A 21380-nucleotide genomic window follows, 5' to 3' on the forward strand; every position below is an offset into this window, starting at 1 on the left:
AACCCCCCCCGCCCCTCCCCCAACCTCCCCCGCCCCTCCCCCAACCTACCCCGCCCCTCCCCCAACCTACCCCGCCCCTCCCCCAACCTACCCCGCCCCTCCCCAACCTACCCCGCCCCTCCCCCAACCTACCCCGCCCCTCCCCCAACCTACCCCGCCCCTCCCCCAACCTACCCCGCCCCTCCCCCAACCTACCCCGCCCCTCCCCCAACCTACCCCGCCCCTCCCCCAACCTACCCCGCCCCTCCCCCCAACCTACCCCGCCCCTCCCCCCAACCTACCCCGCCCCTCCCCCCAACCTACCCCGCCCCTCCCCCCAACCTACCCCGCCCCTCCCCCCAACCTACCCCGCCCCTCCCCCCAACCTACCCCGCCCCTCCCCCCCAACCTACCCCGCCCCTCCCCCCAACCTACCCCGCCCCTCCCCCCAACCTACCCCGCCCCTCCCCCAACCTACCCCGCCCCTCCCCCAACCTACCCCGCCCCTCCCCCAACCTACCCCGCCCCTCCCCCAACCTACCCCGCCCCTCCCCCAACCTACCCCGCCCCTCCCCCAACCTACCCCGCCCCTCCCCCAACCTACCCCGCCCCTCCCCCAACCTACCCCGCCCCTCCCCCAACCTACCCCGCCCCTCCCCCAACCTACCCCGCCCCTCCCCCAACCTACCCCGCCCCTCCCCCAACCTACCCCGCCCCTCCCCCAACCTACCCCGCCCCTCCCCCAACCTACCCCGCCCCTCCCCCAACCTACCCCGCCCCTCCCCCAACCTACCCCGCCCCTCCCCCAACCTACCCCGCCCCTCCCCCAACCTACCCCGCCCCTCCCCCAACCTACCCCGCCCCTCCCCCAACCTACCCCGCCCCTCCCCCAACCTACCCCGCCCCTCCCCCAACCTACCCCGCCCCTCCCCCAACCTACCCCGCCCCTCCCCCAACCTACCCCGCCCCTCCCCCAACCTACCCCGCCCCTCCCCCAACCTACCCCGCCCCTCCCCCAACCTACCCCGCCCCTCCCCCAACCTACCCCGCCCCTCCCCCAACCTACCCCGCCCCTCCCCCAACCTACCCCGCCCCTCCCCCAACCTACCCCGCCCCTCCCCCAACCTACCCCGCCCCTCCCCCAACCTACCCCGCCCCTCCCCCCAACCTACCCCGCCCTCCAACTGCTTGCTCCCCTCCCCTTGTCGCTCGCGGTCCCCAGGCCCACGGTCTCTCCCCCACCTCCGGCCGCCGCCGACCTGAAAACCCCGCTGCTCTCCCGCCCCGCACTAATTGGCTGGACCGTCCCCCGCGCCGCTGTTTGATTGGAGAATCCGGGCCGTCAATCAGACCGCTGGCCACGTGCGCATCGCCCCGTTCTGATTGGCCACCGGTCGGGGGCGGTGTCCAGCCTCCTATTGGTCAGCTCGGCTATCATTCAGAGCGTGGGGGGGGCGGGCCCGGCTGTCTAAGCTTTGATTGGCGGAGAGGCTGGGCGGTGCCCGTCACCCATTGGCCGGCGCGGCGGTCACTCAGGCCGGGCACGGAGAGCCCGCGCGGCGCACGCGCTGTGGAGTCTCGCTCCTTCCTCAGAGACGGTTGCTGTCGTCGAGCTTTGCACCTAACCCCCCCCCCCCCCCCCTCCCCGGGAGCAGGCACCGAGCGGGGAATCCACTCCCGGTCCACGTGCTGACTTCACAACGATTATTGTATTCATGATTGGGATGGGAGGGAGATTGAAGGAGGTGCCTAATTGCTGGGCTGTTGCTGCGAACCCTCTCGGCCTCCGCGTGTCCATCAACTGGCAGAAAGTGGGAGTCAGTGAGTGAGACATTGTTGAGATAACGTTGGGGAACGAGAAGAGAATGCGCGGTAAAGAGCCTGGCGAGCGGGCCGCATAGGCGGTGAGGATCCTGGCAGGCGGCGAGCGGGACGCATGCGCGGTGAGGATCCTGGCAGGCGGCGAGCGGGACGCATGCGCGGTGAGGATCCTGGCAGGTGGCGAGCCGGACACGTGCGCGGTGAAGATTCTGTCAGCGGGACGCAGGGCGGGGCTGGGTGCTGCGTACTGGGGCGGGGCTGCGGCTGCGCACTGGGGCCGGGCGGGGTTGGCTGTTGCGGCTGCGCACTGGCTGTCGGGCTGTGTGTGGGTGATGGCGCTGAACCTGAGTCGGAACGGCCCGGCGCTGCAGGCGGCCTACGGGGATGTGGTGAGCGACAAGACCGCTACCGACTGGTGAGCCAAGCCCTGGGTACCGGGGGCGAGAGAGGTTTCAGTGATGGCCGGGGTTCGGGCTGTGTGTCTGGGTTGGGCCGGGGGTGGGTGGCAGCAGCAAGTCGCTGGTGAATGCTCCCCTCCCCAGGGACACCTCTGTTTGACTTGAACAAGGTTTTTTCACAGGAAGAGGCCGTTTGGCCCTTTCTGTTGGTGCTAGCCCTCTGGAGGTGGCATTCGATGGACAGCACGGTAGCACAATGGTTAGCACCGTTCCTTCACAGCGCCGGGGTCCCAGGTTCGATTCCCCACTGGGTCACTGTCAGTGCGGGGTCTGCACGTTCTCCCCGTGCCTGCGTGGGTTTTCTCCGGGTGCTCCGGTTTCCTCCCACAGTCCAAAGATGTACAGGTTAGGTGGATTGGCCATGATCAATTGCCCCTTAGTGTCCACAAAGGGTCGATGGGGTTATTGGGTTACAGGGATAGAGTGGAAGTGAGGGCTTAAGTAAGTCGGTGCAGCCTCGATGGGCCGAATGGGCTCCTTCTGCATTATATATTCTATTCCCTGTCCTCCCTGCACACATCCTCCCAGACAATTCCCTGTTCAGAGTCTCGGTTGAACTGGTCGCTCCCACACAAACACACACACACTCTGACCACGTTCCACATGAGTGCTGCGTGAAATAAGGAAGATGAGCTGTTAGAGAACCAGGAAGGGTAATAAATCAGGAACTGCAGTCATTGCACAATGCAGTAGATTAGATTGTTTTTGCCCTTTTCTAGAACATGATCCTGCTTCACCCCATCTCTGCAACATCTTCTGATCTTCTGTGCAATACTTTACCACACAACTACTGAACACTTCTTCACTGCACCTTCTGTCTCTGAGCTGCCTCGGAACATTTTCTTCGGACATTAAGAACGTTCTCCAAACCAGTTTGCTATTTTACTGATGACCTTTTAAAAGTACGTCAGCCTGCTTCTGAGCTGTAAATTCTAATGGGTGTGGCCCACGCAAGCCCTGGTTAAACTGCATCGTTCCTTCCTCTGTCGTCTGTCTATCCAGCTTCCCCTAAATTGCATCTATTCTGTTGGTCCCAACTGCACCCTGTGGGAGCAAGTTCCACCACTCCCTGGATTTAAAAACTGAATTCCCTGTCGGATTTCTTAATGGCCATCTATAATGATGGTTCCTCTCTTCGCAACATGAGGCAAGAATTGCTTTGTATCCATTCTCAAAGCATTTGCTAATTTAAATACCTCAATCAGGTCACCCTTCAACCTTCTCCTTTCTAAAGAATAAAGCTCCAGGTTTTGTAACGTTCTTTTCTGTGAACTTTGGCAAATTTGCCGATTGTTTCAATGCATGTTTTATCAGAATTAAAATCTATCCAGACATTCACAGGCTAGACTTGTAATACAGTTTGAAAATATGTCTAGCGATTAACAAGAATTTCTCAGTCAGCTTGCACAAAGGAAACATGTAGGCCAGAGCAAATTCACAAAACGATCTGTCCATTTGATTGTTAACCTTCATTCACAACCACAAGCATCTGCTTGGGCCCCAGAAATGCGTCCGTGCGCATCCTGAGCAGGGGATTTGAAAGTCAACCCTCTCCCCAGCTTGCCCGTGTTGATTGCCGATTCAGAATATTCTCAACACGACCCTGAACCCGCCTGCGATGTGTTAATGACAGCCACGGTCTTATGGAAAGCCTTGGAAATAGGCAAGAGTCACTTCTCACTTTAGATGAGCCTCCATGTTTTCTGATCATATTCCAGATATCCACCTTCAGTGGGAGCTTTATTCCTGGTTTCTTTCAAAGGCTGAATCTGTTTGCTTTTTACTGTCTAATTACCACTTTCACATCGTTGGTTTGTCCCCACGATTTAAAGCATGTTCTTATTAATTCTTACATCTTACACCAAGGTCAGTCAGTGAATGATAGAATCCCTGCAGTGCAGAAGGAGGCCATTCAGCCCATCAAACCTACACCGACCATCAGGGGTTTGCCCAATCCTAATTTTCAATCCGTTTGGGACCTGAACCCAGGCAGCATGAAGTCAATTCCAGAACTCAATTCTGTAAATTCCTTTTCCCCTTGCTCGTTTTAGCCTTAGTTTAATTGCTCTTGTTCTATCACCTTTGCTCTTGAGTCGCCAGGTATCTTTCTGATACCGCCACGTGGTTCAAGTCCGAGTAATGATCAATAATCCAATACACCGCTTAGTAAGATTTAAATCAAAGCACATTTATTATATACAGTAATCCATACTTGTACATTAATTCTACTTCTAAGCTACTTCCAATACTTAACTTTGGAAAGGGCCCACCAGGTCAGGGAAACGAATGGCCTTTCGAATGGGTTCTGAGCCTGCGGGATTCAAAGCTGGTACAGGTCGATAGTCAGGAGTGCCTATCTCGTAGCGAGCGTTGGAGTAAGACTTACGGTTCTCGCGGCTGTTGAAGGTCAGCAGAAGGGTGCAGAAGGGTCGATTTGAACTTGGACTCTATTATAGTCCCCAGGGGCTTCCTGCCTTTCGGGGCGGACCCTGTACCTGGTTCCAAGTGATTGGACTTTGTCCCAATCACTTGGTTCGATATTCTCCAATGCTGGAGCGATTCCTTGATCGATGGGCGGTTTTGGGATGGTCGTTCACCTCTCTTTTGTGTAGGCTCCTGCTGGCGCCGAAAAGTCTGGGTTTTGCTTTGTGTGTCTAATTTGTAGCATATTGTTCCCGGGGAGAGCTGATTAGTATTCCGATGGCTGGTGTGTTATGTTGATGGCTGCAGGTATCTATTCTGTCTGGCCTCCCCAGAGGCGAATACACTGTTTTACCTGCAGCTGTCTGTTTAAGTCCTGTTGGCTGATTTTCCCATCAGTTTCTTCCGTTTGCCATTTTAAATCGGGGTTTGGCCATTCTAATCGGGAGTTAGCCATTTTAACCGGCTACACTCTCCTCTCTCTATCAACACTCGTCAAACCACAAGGGAACTTGCCCTTGGCCTCTCATTCCCACTGCCAAGAAAAGTGGCCCTACTGGTTCTGTCTGTTCCAGACAGCAGCAGCTCTTCAGTGTATGTTACAAAGTAGTACGTTGTGTCTCAGAGCTTAGCTCCCACCGTATTCGCTGCCGACACCCAACAAGTTATCTTGTGAACCAGAGTGTAACACTTCACTCTTTCCCTCGGTTTATGTCTATTCCTACAAAATCACAGAGCTGTGCTTCAGCCTTCCCACTGGTCTTGGCTTTGAGTGCTAAGCACTGCAACTCGGGGCGGAAGAATTGGCCTTTGACGGCATGCTGCATAGATTCACCATGACGATAGCAGGTTCGGAGAACCGGTTATCTAAGCTAAACTTCTTTTCCCTTAAGTTTCCCTGGGTTAAGGTTTAAGGAGGAAGAAATTTTGCGTTTATCTGGTATATTTGTCAATCTCGGCACCTCCGAGTGCTTCACATCCAACAAAGTGCCATTTGAAAGACGGTTATTGAATTGTTGGAACTTTGGCAGTGCCTTTGTTGTGTGTGGGATCTTACTGTGTAACATGATGACCAGAACTGCTGTGGTTTTCGTCTAACTGATATTGTCTAATTGTGCTTTAAAAAAACCAAATTAATGTGTTAACACAGATAGAGAAACTATTTCATCCAGAACAGAGACAGAACCTTAGACTAATCAGGGCTGCTGTGGAGAATCACTTGTTCACACAACCATAGAATTTACAGTGCAGAAGGAGGCCATTCGGCACTTCGAGTCGGCACTGGCCCTTGGAAAGAGCACCCCACCCAAACCCACATCTCCACCCTCTACTAGTAACCCCACCCAACCTTTCTTGGACACTAAGGGCAATTTAACATGGCCAATCCACCTAACCTGCGCATCTTTGAACTGTGGGAGGAAACCGGAGCACCCGGAGGAAACCCACACAGACACGGGGAGAACGTGCAGACTCCGAACAGGCAGCGACCCGAGCTGGGAATCGAACCTGGGACCCTGGAGCTGTGATGCAGCAGTGCTAACCACTGTGCCACTATGATTTAATAGCTAACATAGTTTATTTTCTGTGCTGTGAGCCAATTGTCTGTGTTCTTAAATGTATCCTGAATATCTTTACTGTTTACCTCCATTGTTTCTATTATTTTGAAGAAGTGATGTTAAAAACTTTTAGAAGAAGAATAGATTTTCAAAATCTGTTTTTCCTGATTTGCTGAGGTAAGATCCAAGAATGTCTCCTTAATAGATGAGACACAATACCACCATAACAGGCGCCGTAATGTGGCGACTAGGGGCTTTTCACAGTAACTTCATTGAAGCCTACTTGTGACAATAAGTGGTTATTAATGTTATTAATTAAGCTTTTCAAGTTCATTTGAAAATTACTTTGGAGCTTTTTCTTCTATTTCCTTAGTGTGAAGAAAGCTTGAACGGCCTTAGTGACAGACAAGGTCTGTGAACCCAGAGCTATCTGCTGGAGCTGCCCGTGTATATGCGTTAAGGTTTCGGGGGGAAAATGGATATACATGAATATCTGTCCACTTTCTCCATTCAAAGTATAATATCTAAAATACATATGAAGTCTACCCTTTTTATTGATGTATTTGCTTCACAAGCCTTCATGTAATATCTAACTGTTTTTGACCAAGGCCTTATCTTCCCGCCTGGGAGATTGTTACAAACATTTCTCTCACCGTGACTTGAGTTTTAAAGTTACCATTGGCTAATTTAAAAGGCCTTTATTGTGTTAATTGTAGATTGGCACATGGCCTTATTAGCAAATCCATGATCCTGACACCAGCGATATTGGGGGAAGCGGGGGAGAGAGGGGGAGGGGATGACTGGGTGTGCTGTTCTGCTGCTGAGCCCCGGAGACAGTATTTTTTTGAGAAATATTTTAATTCAAATTTTTACATATTTTCAACAAACCCCCCCCCTACCCAAAAAGGAAAAACAAAGAACACATAAATAAACATCTTACAACTGCATCACGAATTCCCCCAATATACAAACCCCCCATTAAGCAATAATAAACACAGTAGAAAACACAAAGTACACCCCCCCCCCCCCCCCCCTCTCTGGGTTGCTGCTGCTGCTGCTGACCACCTCCTAACACTCCGCTAGAAAGTCTAGGAACGGTTGCCACCACCCGAAGAACCCTTGGACAGACCCTCTCAAGGCAAATTTTACCCTTCAATTTAATGAACCCTGCCATGTCGCTGATCCAGGCTTCCACGCTCGGGGGGCCTCGCATCCTTCCAGTGTAGCAGAATCCTCCGCCGGGCAACCAGGGACGCGAAGGCCAGAATACCGGCCTCTTTCGCCTCCTGCACTCCCGGCTCGTCCAATACCCCAAATAGTGCTAACCCCCAGCTCGGCTTAACCCGGGTGTTCACCACCTTAGACACCATCCTCGCAATACCCCTCCAGAACCCATCCAGCGCCGGGCACGCCCAGAACATATGGGTATGATTTGCTGAGCTCCCCGAGCACCTCCCACACCTGTCTTCCACCCTAAAGAACCTGCTCTGCCTCTCCCCTGTCATATGCGCTCTGTGAAGAACCTTAAATTGTGAAGAACCTTAAATTGTATCAGGCTAAGCCTGGCACAAGAGGAGGAAGCATTAACCCTACCCAGGGCGTCTGCCCATGTACCCTCGTCTATCTCCTCCCCAAGCTCCTCCTCCCATTTACCCTTTAGCTCCTCCACCGAGATCTCCTCCTGCATCTCCTGGTAGATCGCTGAGACCCTGCCCTCTCCAACCCACCCCCCCGAGAGCACCCTATCCTGAGTGCTGGAAGCAGCAGGAACTCCCTCACCTGCCTTCTTGCAAACGCCCTTACCTGCATGTACCTGAAGGCATTTCCGGGGGGGAAGCCCGAATTTTTCCTCCAGTGCCCCAAGGCTCGCAAACGTCCCATCTATAAACAGGTCCCCCATCCTTCTAATTCCTGCCCTGTGCCAGCTCAGGAACCCTCCATCCATTCTCCCTGGGACGAACCGATGATTCTCACGGATCGGGGACCAAACCGAAGCCTCTACCTCACCCCTGTGGCGTCTCCACTGCCCCCAAATTTTCAAAGTCACCACCACCACCGGACTCATGGTGTACCTAGTCGGCGGGAGCAGCAGCGGTGCTGTCACCGGCGCTACCCACTCGTGCCCACACAGGGCGTCACAGGAAGCCGCCGCCTCCCCCTCCATTATCCACTTGCGTATCATCGCTACATTGGCAGCCCAGTAATACCACACAGATTAGGTAGCGCTAACCCTCCTCTGTCCCTACTCCGCTCCAGAAACACCCTTCTCACCTTTGGGGTCTTTTTCGCCCACACGAATCCCATGATACTCCTACTGACCCGCTTAAAAAAGGCCTCGGGGATCAGGATGGGGAGGCACTGGAATATAAAAAGGAACCTCGGGAGCACCGTCATCTTCACCGACTGTACCCTACCCGACAAGGAGAGTGGCAGCATATCCCACCTTTTAAACTCCTGCTCCACCAGCCTCGTCAAGATGAGCTTGTGTAGAGCCCCCCAGCTCCTGGCCACCTGGATCCCCAGGTACCGAAAACTCCTTTCCGCCCTCTTCAGTGGAAGCTCGTCTATCCCCCTTCCCTGGTCCCCTGGGTGTACCACGAAGTGCTCACTCTTCCCCACATTGAGCTTGTACCCGGAAAAGTCCCCAAACTTCCTGAGGATCCGTATCACCTCTGGCATCCCCCCCCCACTGGGTCTGCCACATACAGTAACCAGCCCCCTCCAGTTCCTGGACTCCCTCAGAGCCATAGCCAAAGGCTCAATTGCCAATGCAAATAGCAAGGGGGATAGGGGGCACCCCTGCCTCGTTCCCCGGTACAGCCGAAAGTATTCCGACCTCCTCCGATTCGTGGCCACCCTCTCCACCGGGGCTTCGTAAAGTAGCCGAACCCAACTAATGAACCCCTCCCCGAACCCAAACCTCCTCAACACTTCCCAGATCGAAGGCCTTCTCCGCGTCCATCGCCGCCACTATCTCTGCCTCCCCCTCCACTACAGACATCATGATTACGTTAAGGAGCCTCCGCACATTGTTATTCAGCTGCCTTCCCTCAACAAAACCTGTCTGGTCCACGTGAATCACCCGCGGGACACAGTCCCCAATTCTGGTAGCCACCACCTTCGCTAACAGCTTCGCGTCCATGTTGAGGAGAGAGATTGGCCTATAACGACCCACACTGTAATGGGTCCTTGTCTGCTTCAAGATCAGCGCCCTGGACATCGTCAGGGGTCGGGCACCCCCCCCCGACCCCCCTCCCTCGCCTCATTAAAAGTCCTCACTAATAGATGGCCCAAGTACAGGCCCATGTACTTACGGTAAAATTCCACCGGGAACCCATCTGGCCCTGGTCCTTACCCACCTGCATACCCCCCAGCCCCTTAGTCAGCTCCTCCAGTGCCCCAAGCCCAGCCACCTGCTCCTCCTCCACCCTCGGGAACCTCAGTCGATCCAAAAAATCGGCGCATCTCCCCCATCTCCATCGAGGGCTCAGACCTGTACAGCCCCTCAAAGAAGTCTCTAAATAGCCCATTTATTTCCACCGCACTCCGCACCGTGTTCCCCCCTTATCCCTAATTCCCCCAATCTCCCTCGCTGCCTCCCGCTTCCGAAGCTGGTGTGCCAACATCCGGCTAGCCTCCTGCCCGTACTCGTACACCGCCCCTTGCGCTTTCCCCCACTGCACCTCTGCCTTCTTGATGGTCAACAGGTCGAACTCGGCCTGGAGGCTTCGTCGCTCCTTGAGTAGTCCCTCCTCTGGGACCTCCGCATACCTCCTATCCACCCTTAAAATCTCCCGCACCAACCTCTCTCTCCTCTCCTTCTCCTTGTGGGCCCTAGTGGAAATTAGCTCACCCCTAATCAGCGCCTCCCAGACCACCCCCACCTGCACCTCCCCATTATTGTTGGCCTCTAGATAGCTTTCAATGCACCCCCGGATCTGCCCGCTCACCACCATCGTCCGCCAGCAAGCCCACATCCAGGCGCCACAGCGGGCGCTGGTCCCTCTCCTCCCCTAGCTCCAGCTCCACCCAATGCGGGGCATGGTCTGAGATGGCTATGGCCGAATACTCCGTGCCCTCCACCCTCGGGATTAGTGCCCTGCTCATAACGAAGAAGCCTATCCGGGAGTAGGCTTTATGGACGTGGGGGGAAAAAAGAAAATTCCCTGGCCCCCAGACAAACCTCCATGGGTCCACTCCTCCCATCGGGTCCCTAAACCCTGCCGCCTCCAGGTCCGGAATCCGGCCCAACATAGAACATAGAACAATACAGCGCAGTACAGGCCCTTCGGCCCACGATGTTGCACCGAAACAAAAGCCATCTAACCTACACTATGCCATTATCATCCATATGTTTATCCAATAAACTTTTAAATGCCCTCAATGTTGGCGAGTTCACGACTGTAGCAGGTAGGGCATTCCACGGCCTCACTACTCTTTGCGTAAAGAACCTACCTCTGACCTCTGTCCTATATCTATTACCCCTCAGTTTAAAGTTATGTCCCCTCGTGCCAGCCATATCCATCCGCGGGAGAAGGCTCTCACTGTCCACCCTATCCAACCCCCTGATCATTTTGTATGCCTCTATTAAGTCTCCTCTTAACCTTCTTCTCTCCAACGAAAACAACCTCAAGTCCGTCAGCCTTTCCTCATAAGATTTTCCCTCCATACCAGGCAACATCCTGGTAAATCTCCTCTGCACCCGCTCCAAAGCCTCCACGTCCTTCCTATAATGCGGTGACCAGAACTGTACGCATAAATCCGGCATCGTCCCAATTCGGGGCATATACATTCACTAATACCACCCGCACCACCCCCTGCAGCTTACCGCTCACCGTCACATACCTATCTCCATTGTCTGCCACGATGTTCAGCGCCTCAAACGACACACGCTTTCCCACCAAAATCGCCACCCCTCAATTCTTTGCGTCCAACCCCGAGTGGAAAACCTGCCCTACCCACCCCTTTCTCAGCCTAACCTGATCTGCCACCCTCCAATGCGTCTCCTGGAGCATAACCACATCTGCCTTCAGTCCCTTCAGGTGCGTGAACACACGGGGCCCTCTTGACTGGCCCGTTCAGGCCTCATATTCCAAGTTATGTGCCGGATCAGGCCCCCCCAAAAGTCCGTTTCTGGCGGGAGCTGCCGAACGTGCGACTTAGCTCGGCATAGCCGCAACCGGAAGTCCCCCGGAGACAGTATTTAATGATATTGGCTCCCAAATCCTCCTCAAAAGGATTGATTATATTGTGACTCATTTTCGCTGGCCTGATTTCCCCGGGTTAATTTGAATAAAGGTTGATTGGAAGTGTTTGAAATTGTGAGAGGTTTTGATAGGGAGATGTGCGAGGGGAAATAGTTTCTCTCTATCCGAGGTTCAATAACCAGAAGATGCAGAAAACCGACAAAGGTCCCGAGGGGTGCTGATAATTTTCAGTGAACGCAAATCATAATGATAATCGCTTAATGTCACACGTAGGCTCCAATGACGTTACTGTGAAAAGTCCCTAGTCGCCACATTCCGGCACCTGTTTAGGGAGGCTGGTATGGGAATTGAACCCACGCTGTTGGCCTTGTTCTGCATTACAAGCCAGCTGTTTAGCCCACTGCTAACCCAGCCCATAAGTCAGTTGATGTGGTCTCAGAACTTTGAAAAGGAGAATTGTCGAAATCGTTGAGAAGACAAATATTTGCACGGCTCTGCGGTGAGGACAGTGTAAAGAGTGTAGCTCACGTGCTGAATTCAGCCCAGCGTGGTTTGGGGAGAGAGGAAAGGGACACAGCAAATAACCTTGCTGTGTGCCAGAAACAGGAAACCAGCCAAACAGAAGCTGAGCAGTCTGATACGGGAGGAAGCCGAGACGTGACCTGACCCTGTAACTGCAGATTAATTGTAGATGTGCGTTCATACTCTTGCAGGGCACAGCAGGAGGCCTGTCTCTTGCTTCATGACGAACAGTTCAACACCCGGCGCTCAGCTGCACTGACCAACCTGCGTCATTTTCCACCTCCGTTAGATAAACAATCGGTCTCCAGAATGAGTTCCGAGTCAAAGGAACAGTCAGTGCACAAATGAATAATCTTAATACTCCGATTCTGTCTGATGTAACTCTCCCTTTCAGAGTGACCGTCACAGGTTGTGGCCTGGTATCAGTGAGGTCCATTCCTCTCACTATTCCCGAGTCCTGAAACCGTTGTTTAACTCCAGAGAAGCGAGCAAAATTGACACTGCCAATCCCAGTACAATATTGAGGGAGTGCTACACTGTCGGAGGTGCCATCCTTGGGATGAGGCAGAAACCTCCCAGTTAGTGAAGAGTTTAAGCGTACATGATTCTGGTTTGACCTCGTTAACAGTGAATGTGGTGAATTACATTGCCTCTATCTAATCTATCTGTGGGACGACTCTGTGCTTCCAATGACAGACCATGGCTGCATTTGGCTGCTTTTCTCTCTTCCTTTTATCTCCTGATGAGAGCTGCAGACTTTGTACGATGGCCAGAGGAAATCTAAATGTTTTGTTTTCTGTTTTAGGGCACTTTTTACATACGAGGGGAACAGCAATGACCTACGATTGGCGGGAACTGGAGGTGAGGGTCACACTATCTCAGTGCCATGTGTTACCGGCTCGGGCTGGCTAGCAATTTAATTTGGACGTTTTTCCAGTAATAAGTGACGTTAATTGCATTGGCCCGAGGTGAAGTGAATGAAGCTGTTGTGGATTTGTCATTATGTTTTTGCAATGAATTGATCTACCTACTGGGCATCGATTGCAGTGAACGTTCTTTTAAAATAAATTTTATTTCAAATACAGACAACAAATAACACCTCAAAATAAACATGTCACACACATTTTGTCAAATTCTCCCCCTTAAATCCCCCCAACCCTCCCTCACTGGTGACGACCAGGTCTTCAAATAGGGACAGAAGCGGCCTCCACCGCGAGTAAAACTGACCCATTAGGGCAAACTTAATCTTTTTCAACCTCAAGAATTCGTACAGATCCCCCAACCACATCACAACCCCCGGCGGCACTACGACCTCCAGCTCAGTAACATCCATCGGCAGGCAATCAGAGAGGCGAAGACCACAACATCGGCACATGTCCTCATATAATAATCTTTATTGGGGGGGGGGCACCGTGGTGCAGTGGTTAGCACTGCTGTCTACAGCGCTGAAGACCCGAGTTCAGTCCCGGCCCCGCTTCACTGTCCGTGTGGAGTTTGCACGTTCTCCCCGTGTCTGTGTGGGTCTCACCCCCACAACCCAAAGATGTGCAGGGGAGGTGGATTGAACACGCTAAATTGCCCCTTAAATGGAAAAAAAAGCCTGATTGGTCACTACATTTAAAAAAAATCTTTTTTAATGTCACAAGTAGGCTTACATTAACACTGTAATGAAATTACTGTGAAGTTATTCCAGCAGCACTAGCAATTCTGACACCCCAAAAATTGCCACCAAACGGCACGGCATCATCCTAACCCCCACTATCCCCGACAGTCTCTCGAAAACCGCCTCCCAGAAATTCTCCAGCTTTCCACACTCTCCCCTCCCCCAGAACATATGAGCCGGGTTTGCCAGCCCCCTCCCACACCTTTCACATACCATCCTCCACTCCCAGAAAAAAAACCACTCACCCGGGTCCGTGTCATACGGATCCTGTGCACCACCTTGAATTGAATAAGGCTTATCCTTGCACAAGGCAAAGTCTCATTGACTTGATGCAATATTTCACTCCAGGCCCCCCCATCCCAGCTCTTCCTCCCACGTCCACTTAATTCCTTCCAAAACAGGAGATGAGGCTGACTCCTTCCGTGCAAAGTCTCACACCAGCAAATATCTAAAGTCGCTCCCCCCTTGGCAACTACAACCTCTCCCCCAATATCTCCAATCCTACAAGGATTTCTCCCACAAGTCCCGAAAGACGTGCTGTGCTGTTAGCTGAATTGGACATTCTGAATTCTCCCTCTGTGACCCGAACAGGCGACGGAATGTGGCGACTCGGGGTGTTTCACAGTAACTTCATTGCAGTGTTAATGTAAGCCTACTTGTGACAGTAAAGATTATTATTATACTTACCCACAACATAGAGGTCCCTTTCCCACTCTATACCTTCACCACAGATACATTGCATTCATCCCTCCAGGTATAAACATATGGTTCCCACATATTGGCGCCAATACTGACATGCGTCCTAGCTTGAAATGCCGCCTCAAATTTTGATTGATGACACTGCGGGGCTGCGAGTATACCTCCCCGGAGAAAACGGGAGCGCAGCTGTCGCCAGGGCCCTCAAACCCATCCCCCTGCAAGAGGCCTCCTCCACCTGCACACATTCTGGCCCCCTCCCACCATCGCCACATAATCTCAGCATTTACCTCCCAAGAACAACAACAGGTGTGGGAGCCCTCTGCAAAAAGGCCCTACAAATCGTTGGCTTCTTGCTTGCCCACAAAAATTCAGAAAGCGATTTATCCACACTCCAGATAAAAAAGCCTTGGCAGGAACATTATCTGCAGTCTAATGACAAGCAAATAGTTTTGAACTATAAAATTTGAATTATTCAACACTTGAATTTAGCTACGACAGCAAAATAGAGTTTAGTGCTTTACTAATAAAAATTGGAAGAGATTGAAAGTTTAATAAAAATCTTGGGAACACATTCATTTTCACGGTCTGTACCCTCCCCGCCAGCGATGGCGGGAGGGCACCCCACCTCTTCAAATCCCTTTGACCCCCTTCTACCGACAGTCAGATTCTATTTATGCATTGTTGCCTTGTCATAGAATCATAGAATTTACAGTGCAGAAGGAGGCCATTCGGCCCATCGAGTCTGCACCGGCTCTTGGAAAGAGCACCCTACCCAAGGTCTACACCTCCACCCTATCCCCATAACCCAGTAACCCCACCCAACACTAAGGGCAATTTTGGACACTATGGGCAATTTAGCATGGCCAATCCACCTAACCTGCACATCTTTGGACTGTGGGAGGAAACCGGAGCACCCGGAGGAAACCCACGCACACACGGGGAGGATGTGTAGACTCCGCACAGACAGTGACCCAAGCCGGAATCGAACCTGGGACCCTGGAGCTGTGAAGCATTTGTGCTATCCACAATGCTACCGTGCTGCCCCTATGCCCCAAATGTCATGAGCCATTTGATGCCCAAATAACAATTGTACCCTGCCCACCTTGAATGGCAAGGCACCAAGATTCACACGTCTCCCCTGGGCATTTACCGGGAAAACCTTGCTTTTTCCCCACATTCAACCTAGACCAGAAAATGTCCCAAATTTCCCCAGATTCTCCCCATACTCTCCTCTGCAACACACGACAGTAAATCAATGGTGTACAACGACACCCAATGCTCTGTACCCATCTTCGCAATCCCCTGCCACTCGTTTAAAGCTTGAAGCACAATCGCCAAAAGCTCAACAGCCAATGTAAACAACGGCATCCCTGCCTTGTCCCCCTGTGCAACTGAAAATACTCTGAATTTATCACATTCATCCTCACACTTGCTGTGGGGTTGCAGATAATAACCGTACCCATGCAACCAACATCGGGCCAAACCGTCTCAGAATCTCGATCAAATACTGCCACTCGACCTGATCAAAGGCCTTCTCGACATCCATTGATATGATCACCTCTGATACTCTACTCTGCGACGGGGTCATAACCACATTCCGTAATCCTGATATTACTGGGCAACTGGGTGCTTTAAAAAACCCGTCTGATTCTCCGAGACCACATCCAGCACACCCTTCCATCCGCCTTGGCCAATACCTTCATGTCCGTATTCAATAGCGAGATGGGCTTGTAGGACCCACACTCTGTCGGATTCTTATACTTCTTGGGGACCAACGAGATCGTTGCCTGTGCTAGTGAAGCCGGCGATTAGTTAAACATACTCCAAAGACGAGGTGCCAACTCCGCCAAAACCTGCTATTAAAATTCAAAAGGGAAGCCATCCGGCCTTGGTGCCTTCCCCAATTCTATCAACCCCACACATTCCATTAACTCCTGCAGCCCCAGTGGCACCTCCAATGCCTGTCCCTGCTCCTCTTCCACCTCTAGAAACACCAATCCAGCCAAAAAGTGCCCCATATCCATATCCTACCCCCAGGCTCAAATCTACATAACCTCGGGTAAAAGGCCTCCTCTCCCCCGCCACACCGCTGCACTCACCTGCACAATTTCCTGTGCTGCTGCCTCAACATGGTAGGCTAGTAAACCACGGTTCTGTTCACACATGGACCTGCCTCAATATCCCCCATCTCTACTCTAGGCCCCCCCCCCCCCCCCCTCCCTGCAAAGAAGTCAATAAATGGCTGCCACCTTCGGGCAAACTAGTAGCGAACCTCTCGAGGCAAACTTTACTTTCTCTAGGCCAAGAAAGCTTGCCATGTCCGATAGCCACACCCCAGCCCTCGGGTGCTTTGAGTCCCTCCATGCTAACAGTATTCGTTGCCGGGCTACCGGGGAAGCAAAGGCCAGAACATCGGCCTCCCTCTGTTCCTGGACTCCCGGGTCCTCCGAAACCTCAAAGATTGCCACCTCCGGGCTCATTACCACCCCAGTTTTCAACACCCGGGACATGACATCTGCCAATACCCCCCGAGTTTAAGGCACGACCAAAACATGTGTACATGGTTAGCCAGCCCGCCGGTGCATCTAGCACACTTGTCCTCCAGCCCGAAGAATTTACTAATTCGGGCCACCGGCACGTGGGCCCGGTGCATGACCTTAAACTGGATCCGGCTGAGCATGGCGCATGTTGCTGTCGTGTTTACTCTGCTCAGGGCTTCTGCCCAAAAACCGTCTTCCAGCTCCCCTCACCGAGGCGGTCTCCCCTCACCGAGGCGGTCTCCCCTCACCGAGGCGGTCTCCCCTCACCGAGGCGGTCTCCCCTCCCCGAGGCGGCCTCCCCTCCCCGAGGCGGCCTCCCCTCCCCGAGGCGGCCTCCCCTCCCCGAGGCGGCCTCCCCTCCCCGAGGCGGCCTCCCCTCCCCGAGGCGGCCTCCCCTCCCCGAGGCGGCCTCCCCTCCCCGAGGCGGCCTCCCCTCCCCGAGGCGGCCTCCCCTCCCCGAGGCGGCCTCCCCTCCCCGAGGCGGCCTCCCCTCCCCGAGGCGGCCTCCCCTCCCCGAGGCGGCCTCCCCTCCCCGAGGCGGCCTCCCCTCCCCGAGGCGGCCTCCCCTCCCCGAGGCGGCCTCCCCTCCCCGAGGCGGCCTCCCCTCCCCGAGGCGGCCTCCCCTCCCCGAGGCGGCCTCCCCTCCCCGAGGCGGCCTCCCCTCCCCGAGGCGGCCTCCCCTCCCCGAGGCGGCCTCCCCTCCCCGAGGCGGCCTCCCCTCCCCGAGGCGGCCTCCCCTCCCCGAGGCGGCCTCCCCTCCCCGAGGCGGCCTCCCCTCCCCGAGGCGGCCTCCCCTCCCCGAGGCGGCCTCCCCTCCCCGAGGCGGCCTCCCCTCCCCGAGGCGGCCTCCCCTCCCCGAGGCGGCCTCCCCTCCCCGAGGCGGCCTCCCCTCCCCGAGGCGGCCTCCCCTCCCCGAGGCGGCCTCCCCTCCCCGAGGCGGCCTCCCCTCCCCGAGGCGGCCTCCCCTCCCCGAGGCGGCCTCCCCTCCCCGAGGCGGCCTCCCCTCCCCGAGGCGGCCTCCCCTCCCCGAGGCGGCCTCCCCTCCCCGAGGCGGCCTCCCCTCCCCGAGGCGGCCTCCCCTCCCCGAGGCGGCCTCCCCTCCCCGAGGCGGCCTCCCCTCCCCGAGGCGGCCTCCCCTCCCCGAGGCGGCCTCCCCTCCCCGAGGCGGCCTCCCCTCCCCGAGGCGGCCTCCCCTCCCCGAGGCGGCCTCCCCTCCCCGAGGCGGCCTCCCCTCCCCGAGGCGGCCTCCCCTCCCCGAGGCGGCCTCCCCTCCCCGAGGCGGCCTCCCCTCCCCGAGGCGGCCTCCCCTCCCCGAGGCGGCCTCCCCTCCCCGAGGCGGCCTCCCCTCCCCGAGGCGGCCTCCCCTCCCCGAGGCGGCCTCCCCTCCCCGAGGCGGCCTCCCCTCCCCGAGGCGGCCTCCCCTCCCCGAGGCGGCCTCCCCTCCCCGAGGCGGCCTCCCCTCCCCGAGGCGGCCTCCCCTCCCCGAGGCGGCCTCCCCTCCCCGAGGCGGCCTCCCCTCCCCGAGGCGGCCTCCCCTCCCCGAGGCGGCCTCCCCTCCCCGAGGCGGCCTCCCCTCCCCGAGGCGGCCTCCCCTCCCCGAGGCGGCCTCCCCTCCCCGAGGCGGCCTCCCCTCCCCGAGGCGGCCTCCCCTCCCCGAGGCGGCCTCCCCTCCCCGAGGCGGCCTCCCCTCCCCGAGGCGGCCTCCCCTCCCCGAGGCGGCCTCCCCTCCCCGAGGCGGCCTCCCCTCCCCGAGGCGGCCTCCCCTCCCCGAGGCGGCCTCCCCTCCCCGAGGCGGCCTCCCCTCCCCGAGGCGGCCTCCCCTCCCCGAGGCGGCCTCCCCTCCCCGAGGCGGCCTCCCCTCCCCGAGGCGGCCTCCCCCTCCCCGAGGCGGCCTCCCCTCCCCGAGGCGGCCTCCCCTCCCCGAGGCGGCCTCCCCTCCCCGAGGCGGCCTCCCCTCCCCGAGGCGGCCTCCCCTCCCCGAGGCGGCCTCCCCTCCCCGAGGCGGCCTCCCCTCCCCGAGGCGGCCTCCCCTCCCCGAGGCGGCCTCCCCTCCCCGAGGCGGCCTCCCCTCCCCGAGGCGGCCTCCCCTCCCCGAGGCGGCCTCCCCTCCCCGAGGCGGCCTCCCCTCCCCGAGGCGGCCTCCCCTCCCCGAGGCGGCCTCCCCTCCCCGAGGCGGCCTCCCCTCCCCGAGGCGGCCTCCCCTCCCCGAGGCGGCCTCCCCTCCCCGAGGCGGCCTCCCCTCCCCGAGGCGGCCTCCCCTCCCCGAGGCGGCCTCCCCTCCCCGAGGCGGCCTCCCCTCCCCGAGGCGGCCTCCCCTCCCCGAGGCGGCCTCCCCTCCCCGAGGCGGCCTCCCCTCCCCGAGGCGGCCTCCCCTCCCCGAGGCGGCCTCCCCTCCCCGAGGCGGCCTCCCCTCCCCGAGGCGGCCTCCCCTCCCCGAGGCGGCCTCCCCTCCCCGAGGCGGCCTCCCCTCCCCGAGGCGGCCTCCCCTCCCCGAGGCGGCCTCCCCTCCCCGAGGCGGCCTCCCCTCCCCGAGGCGGCCTCCCCTCCCCGAGGCGGCCTCCCCTCCCCGAGGCGGCCTCCCCTCCCCGAGGCGGCCTCCCCTCCCCGAGGCGGCCTCCCCTCCCCGAGGCGGCCTCCCCTCCCCGAGGCGGCCTCCCCTCCCCGAGGCGGCCTCCCCTCCCCGAGGCGGCCTCCCCTCCCCGAGGCGGCCTCCCCTCCCCGAGGCGGCCTCCCCTCCCCGAGGCGGCCTCCCCTCCCCGAGGCGGCCTCCCCTCCCCGAGGCGGCCTCCCCTCCCCGAGGCGGCCTCCCCTCCCCGAGGCGGCCTCCCCTCCCCGAGGCGGCCTCCCCTCCCCGAGGCGGCCTCCCCTCCCCGAGGCGGCCTCCCCTCCCCGAGGCGGCCTCCCCTCCCCGAGGCGGCCTCCCCTCCCCGAGGCGGCCTCCCCTCCCCGAGGCGGCCTCCCCTCCCCGAGGCGGCCTCCCCTCCCCGAGGCGGCCTCCCCTCCCCGAGGCGGCCTCCCCTCCCCGAGGCGGCCTCCCCTCCCCGAGGCGGCCTCCCCTCCCCGAGGCGGCCTCCCCTCCCCGAGGCGGCCTCCCCTCCCCGAGGCGGCCTCCCCTCCCCGAGGCGGCCTCCCCTCCCCGAGGCGGCCTCCCCTCCCCGAGGCGGCCTCCCCTCCCCGAGGCGGCCTCCCCTCCCCGAGGCGGCCTCCCCTCCCCGAGGCGGCCTCCCCTCCCCGAGGCGGCCTCCCCTCCCCGAGGCGGCCTCCCCTCCCCGAGGCGGCCTCCCCTCCCCGAGGCGGCCTCCCCTCCCCGAGGCGGCCTCCCCTCCCCGAGGCGGCCTCCCCTCCCCGAGGCGGCCTCCCCTCCCCGAGGCGGCCTCCCCTCCCCGAGGCGGCCTCCCCTCCCCGAGGCGGCCTCCCCTCCCCGAGGCGGCCTCCCCCCTCCCCTCTCCCCCTCTCCCCCTCCCCTCTCCCCTCCCCCTCCCCCCCTCTCTCCCCCTCCCCCTCCCCTCTCCCCTCTCCCCTCTCCCCTCTCCCTCTCCCCCCCTCCCTCTCCCCTCTCTACCCCTCCCTCTCCCCTCTCCACCCCCTCCCTCTCCCCTCTCCACCCCCTCCCTCTCCCCTCTCCACCCCCTCCCTCTCCCCTCTCCACCCCCCTCCCTCCCCTCACCCCCCTCCCCTCCCCTCACCCCCTCCCTCCCCTCACCCCCTCCCTCCCCTCACCCCCTCCCTCCCCTCACCCCCTCCCTCCCCTCACCTCCCTCCCTCTCTCTCTCCGAGGCTGTCTGCCCGCCCTTCCTCACTGAGGCTGTCTGCCCGCCCTCCCTCACCGATAATGTGCCATCCTTAAAAAAACGCAAGTACATTGTAGGAAGTGGACTGTGTGAAGACAGGACTTGTGCTGAGTTTGTCTCCATTGCCCGTTCTTTTGTCCTTTTCAGATGGAGGCCTTGAAGAGTTGGTGGAAGAGCTCAGCAGTGGGAAGGTGATGTACGCCTTCTGTAGAGTGAAAGACCCGAACTCAGGATTGCCCAAGTTTGTCCTGATTAACTGGGTAAGTCACAGAATGCAATGTTATTGAATCGCTACAGTTCAGTGGGAGGCCATTCGACCCAACGAATCCACACTGCTCTCCCCCCCCCCCCCCCCCCCCCCCCCCCCCCTCCCCGTGCCGCCGCTCCATCCCCGTGACCCCACCTAACCTGCACATGTTTGGACTGTGGGAGGAAACCAGAACACCCGGAGGAAACCCACGTAGTCACCAGGAAAAGGTGCAGACTCCACACAGCCAGTCGCCCGAGGCCAGAATTGAACCCAGGCGCTGTGAGGCAGCAGTGCTGACCGCCGATCCGACGCTTTGGCAGTGTTTATTTCTAATTGACTGAACAGTTTGTTATGCAGGGCCGAATGAGAGTGCTCTTTCTTTGCCCTGTCTTCTGAAAACTCCTGCATGGTCACTGACCTGTGAAACCGTGCTAACACTGGGAGACGCTGGCTTTGCATACTGTCCCTGCTGC

At 57.9% G+C, this 21380-nt stretch overlaps 1 protein-coding gene across 6 annotated transcripts in view; it reads left to right on the forward strand.

The window, feature by feature from the left end:
- The first annotated feature begins 2075 nt into the window (after nt 1-2075).
- Nucleotides 2076-21380, forward strand: part of dbnlb (drebrin-like b) — a 57913-nt gene continuing 38608 nt past the window's right edge. For all 6 annotated transcript variants that reach the window (XM_072485549.1, XM_072485551.1, XM_072485550.1 and 3 more), the window contains exons 1-3: nt 2076-2215; nt 12770-12825; nt 20805-20917. In XM_072485549.1, coding sequence (XP_072341650.1) covers nt 2133-2215; nt 12770-12825; nt 20805-20917 — 252 coding nt within the window. In that variant the 5' untranslated portion in view covers nt 2076-2132. The remainder of the gene's footprint in view (nt 2216-12769; nt 12826-20804; nt 20918-21380) is intronic.

Source organism: Scyliorhinus torazame, chromosome 20 (assembly GCF_047496885.1).
Source record: "Scyliorhinus torazame isolate Kashiwa2021f chromosome 20, sScyTor2.1, whole genome shotgun sequence".
In the NCBI taxonomy this organism is placed as follows: Eukaryota; Metazoa; Chordata; class Chondrichthyes; order Carcharhiniformes; family Scyliorhinidae; genus Scyliorhinus; species Scyliorhinus torazame.